Source organism: Astyanax mexicanus, chromosome 10 (assembly GCF_023375975.1).
Source record: "Astyanax mexicanus isolate ESR-SI-001 chromosome 10, AstMex3_surface, whole genome shotgun sequence".
Taxonomy (NCBI): domain Eukaryota; kingdom Metazoa; phylum Chordata; class Actinopteri; order Characiformes; family Acestrorhamphidae; genus Astyanax; species Astyanax mexicanus.
Genome location: NC_064417.1, coordinates 17,835,997 through 17,840,684, shown reverse-complemented (window position 1 = coordinate 17,840,684; position 4,688 = coordinate 17,835,997). Strand labels below are relative to the sequence as shown.

Sequence of the window (4,688 nt, the reverse complement as noted above, 5' to 3'; positions counted from 1 at the left end):
TATGAATGGGTGGGGCTAAACTGCTTTTGGAAGAAAAGGTAAATAATGAATGCAGTCTGTTTTTAGCTTTCACATATTCCAGTGAGTGAAAGGTATGTGTTGACAAGAGATGTAAAACATTATGTGGTAAAGTGAACAAAAATTACATACCTGCTGACTAATCAGGGATTAATCAATCTTAATGCATGGACTCTCTGGAATAAATGTGAATACAGCTCTTTGTCGCATAAAACTCAGTGTATATCAGTACGTAGTGAACTCTGGGCAGGTTCTATGGCGTCTACATGGAACATTCCACTTTGTGTAATATGCTATCTCCCCTCAGGCAAACGGCAAGAGATTTCTACATGTGCCGTTTTACAACTGATAACTAAGAGGTAGGGTGAAATATTTTTGCACAGATATGAGATGAAAAAAAGACAAACAAGAGTATCACTTTAAATATTTCTTTATTTGGCAAAGTAACTGAGAGGCTTTTTGGCCCTGATCTCTAAGATTCTCTCTTATTGAGCTCTGTTGCACTCAGGATTTTTGCTACATTACATCACTCAATAGGGAGGAGGAAGAAAAAAGAACACCTGAACACCTCATGTTCCATTGCACAAACAAGCCTTCCATTTTCTCTGAGCAGCTACTAAAAAAGAGCAGGCAGCACTTCAAATGCAGCTTTGCAAGGCAAGCGGTCTGAAAAACTGTGCAGGAATAAATTACTCTCTAAAATCCATCATGGTCCTTGATGTTTTATGGAATGTTAACTTTGTGTGCAGAGCAATCTGTCATTGAGGCCTACGCCTAAAGGCTCAGACAGTATGTATGCACATAAGGCAATGTTGTGTAAAAATAAACTTAACAAAGGATATCTCTAAAATATAAAAGTAATACACCCTATGTTCTTTTATTGTTAATAAATATTAATTTAGACAGAAAACACAAAAGAGCTACTATCCAGCAGGATGTAGCTGGCACCAGTTTTATTTTATTCTCTGTTCCCTGTTTTGCTTCTTGTTATGCAGTAGCATCATTTCTTCACTAGCTAAATAATAAGCATGCAAAAGAATGCAATAAGCTGCACCTCAGCATTTATATACTAATGTACACTAGGGAATAAACAGACAATAAGGTCTCAGTCAGTACATTCATATGTAATTTCTCATATACAGTATAAAAGCTTAATCACACATACGTTTTAAATAAGCAACTGTTTTTCACTACTGATATTGTGAAACAGGAGTCAGGTTTTGTCTGGTGAACAAATATGGAAATAAAAATATTTTCTTCCTTTTCTTTAACCTTGCTATTGTTTTTAATACATGACATGCCATCATCTTACTAGAAAGCCAATACATATGGTTTAACCTAGATCAAAACAAACAGCTGATTTTAGGGTGCATCAGGTGCAGCTGATAAGGTCTGAGCGTAATGTCTAAGCTCAGGCACTCAAGTAGAAGAAAGCATGTCATAGAGAACATCTGTTGTTAAAGGAATTGGTCTGAAAGTAATAGGACTTAAAGGAATACTCCAGTGTTTTAACTGCTGTATCAGTAGACTATGGTCAGTTTCAACACACTGTCTCAAAGCTGACAAAGTGCTATTTGTGCTACAAAAAAGTTTTTGTCTGTGTTATTCAACTCTATGCTACAGGTGGCCTACAGAAAGATTATGCCAAATCACTGGAGTATTCCTTAAATCTGTTTTAGTTTTGCACAGTCTTTATGTTGATGGAAGACAGGCTCTTGCCGAAGCTGTGGAAGAAAGGCCCAGTGAACATGTCCATCAGGCTGGCCCAGACCACCTGGACAGACGGCAGGGCCATCATGCAGCTGTGCACGAGGGGCATCACTACCCTGCACACAACAGAGGACAACACTTCAGTACATTACATGGCAGTTGCATATTTTTACACTTTAATTATATTAATCCGTCTCAAATGATTTATCCGAATGATTAAATTTTATTTAAAATTAAATTTTACCAGAACCATCCAACACACATATTTCTGTATCTATGCACTTCTATTCAAAACCTTTAAGCAGTCTGTCAGAAAATGTGTTCACCAAGCTACAGGTAACTACTTTCTTCCAAAACAAAAACACATCAGTGGCTGTAAGAAATACTCGTTAGTTAAATGGGCCTTTTCTGTCAAGGTAAGTAGTTATTGGGCATGTTCAGCAACAAAACCTACCTTACTTGCAAGTTATGACAAACTACCCTTAAGGGTTTATGTTATCATTGTCATAATACTTTACTTTAAATGAGGCATTATATTACCATTGCTATTCCTCACCCCAGCTGTTCTCATCTCTGTGGTCCAGTAAATTAAGATAACTGTAACGGTGCTTTATAAACATCAGCATGGCCATTAAGCCTTCACAGCAGGTGCTTCCTGTATTGTCTAATGGTTTTGGTGCCAGCTCTCTGTGTGACAGATGGTAGTATTGTAGTAAAGGTGCTGTTGCCATTTGCCAGATTTTCTTACCATACTCTATAACACTCCTATTTGTTTTGTGAGAGATACATGATTAGATCAGATCAGACAAAAACAATAAAATATCAAAATAAAAATTTTGTTTTGATGTATCAGAAATGTACCTTTCAAATGCTACACATTTCTAATCTTCTCAAAAGTTTGTAGTAAATAAATAGTCAGTGAGCTACACACAGGAGCAAGTGGCAAACCAAAAATACCAACAGAACTACACAAGTCCTTTTTGTGTGTAAATGTGAAGAGTCAGGAACTTGACTAGAATGCTGGAAATCTGGAAGGAGCTATGTGAAGCTTTTTTCCACTCTTAGCAGAAGCCTGCATTCCAGCACTTTGTACATTTTTTTTTACTTCTGGACACAGGTTTGTGCAACAGCACATTTAAACATATAGCCCTTTTTTCCTGGTACACATGTACATACACAGCTATATATGCACAACATGGAGGAACTATGACGTAACATGAAACGTGATTGTGTTTTTCCTTTGCTTTTCCTATTTTCCAATGTTTTTGTCTATGTTTTTTCCTTTTGCCCAGTGCCAGTCCTTATCTAGGCGGCTACCAGCCAAAGCAAATATGCTGCAAATGGGTCTGTGGAAAAACGCCCCAAAGCCAAAAATCTTTAACCAACAAAAGCACTTTCGTACCAAATATGTACACAGCTGAGGAGTCCGAAGACAATTCCAGCCACAAAAGCCATGGGGATGGCGAGAAGTGTGGTGAGGAGCCGGTAGAAGATGTATTTGAGCAGCTCAAAAACAGCATGGCTCCATATCCACACTGAGTCAAAGCTGTGAGTAGAGCTTGGCTCTGCAATGATGTCTTCAAATTCAACCTGAAGAGGAGCGAAAACAGAAGTCAGATGTCACATTATGGTTTCTAGCATCGGGAACGATTTCATAATGCATGTGTAACTACACTTACCAATTCTAATTAGACTAAATTGCAAAGAATAACACAACTGGCACATTGATGACTTGAAAACATAAATTACAACATGATGAGTGAAAATCATATCCTAAAACAGACATTTAAATCAAGTATTAAAAATATATTTATAATATTTAACTTGGGCATTTGTTCTTTATTGAATTTGATCACATGGTTGTATGCTTGATGCCCACTTCCACTAGAGTGCCGCAGTTGAACCCTTAATCAAAACACTTAACCCTCTTTTTAAGTTGGAATATGCAAAGGTAAGAATATCACTATACTGTGTAGATTAATGAATATAATTATAGTGAAGTTGTTCAACCCACTTCCATAAAATATGGTTATAAAGATTTAATTTAAAAGATTAGCTAATTTCCCCTAAAATCTTCATATCCTCATCATGTATACATGTTAGGATTATTTGTATATTACAAGTGAATAAAAAAAAAAACACACATAAAACACATATAAAACAAATGTTACACAAACCCCGCCTCATTTTCAGTGATTGGCTGCTGCTGAAGAGGTTTAGAACTTTTATCCAATCATGGCGCAGGAAGTTAGGCTTGTCGGAAAACGGGTGTATAAAGAAACAAAGCATTAAGAGCGTTTAGAGCGATTTATACTGGAAACAGCTGCTGAATATTATTATCACTGAACCTGAAGAAGTGTAGCCAGTGTAAACTCAATCATTCAACAGAAAAACAGCGTATTTACACCTTTAAACCTGACACATCACCACACCTCCCACAATTTACTGTTATTATAGCAGAGCCCAGAGCTCAGAGCTGATCCTGACAGCTCAGTGCAGAGCAGCGGGCTGAACCCTTACCTTTAAATGAGCGTTAATGTCCCGGGGGTCCCGGTCCCGGTCCGGTTCTGGTGTGTACAGCTTCTCCTTCTTGGTAAGGATGGGTTCAATCGACCGGCTGAACAGATCCTCATCCATTAAAACCCGCGTTTCTGATTTTTCTTTTTCGAGACCCATTTTTACTTTCTAAAGCAGAGCGCGCAGAGCTCTCCGCCGTGCGCGCGGACTGTCCCTCCACGCCCATGGCCATGGCAACGGCCCGCCCATGACAACGCCCCGCCCATGACAACGCCCACACCTCACCACAGACTTACAGACAAGCGGTCAGTATTTCAGATCACTGACTAATACAGACCTGATACTGAACACAGGAATCTGAGCTCAACTCACCTTACCTCACTTCCCTCACTTCAGCTCAACTTCCCTCACCTCACATTACCATTCTTAACCTCAACTCCCCC

At 38.6% G+C, this 4,688-nt stretch overlaps 1 protein-coding gene across 1 annotated transcript; it reads right to left on the bottom strand.

Moving 5' to 3' along the window:
- Positions 1-432: 432 nt before the first annotated feature.
- Positions 433-4,482, bottom strand: cav2 (caveolin 2). The gene is made up of 3 exons (XM_007234181.4): positions 4,249-4,482; positions 3,131-3,318; positions 433-1,844 (listed from the first exon to the last, which is right to left on the bottom strand). The coding sequence occupies exons 1-3, from the start codon at positions 4,402-4,404 to the stop codon at positions 1,694-1,696; spliced, it is 495 nt and encodes a 164-aa protein (XP_007234243.1). The 5' UTR covers positions 4,405-4,482; the 3' UTR covers positions 433-1,693.
- Between the last annotated feature and the right edge of the window lie 206 nt (positions 4,483-4,688).

Bases quoted from the DNA above. Each gene is read 5' to 3' on its own strand.
- cav2 (XM_007234181.4), bottom strand. From the start codon at position 4,404: ATGGGTCTCGAAAAAGAAAAATCAGAAACGCGGGTTTTAATGGATGAG. The intron at 3,319-4,248 runs GTAAGGGTTCAG...GCTCCTCTTCAG, and splicing joins ACATTAACGCTCATTTAAAG to GTTGAATTTGAAGACATCAT. The intron at 1,845-3,130 runs GTACGAAAGTGC...TGTTGTGTGCAG, and splicing joins CTCAGCTGTGTACATATTTG to GGTAGTGATGCCCCTCGTGC.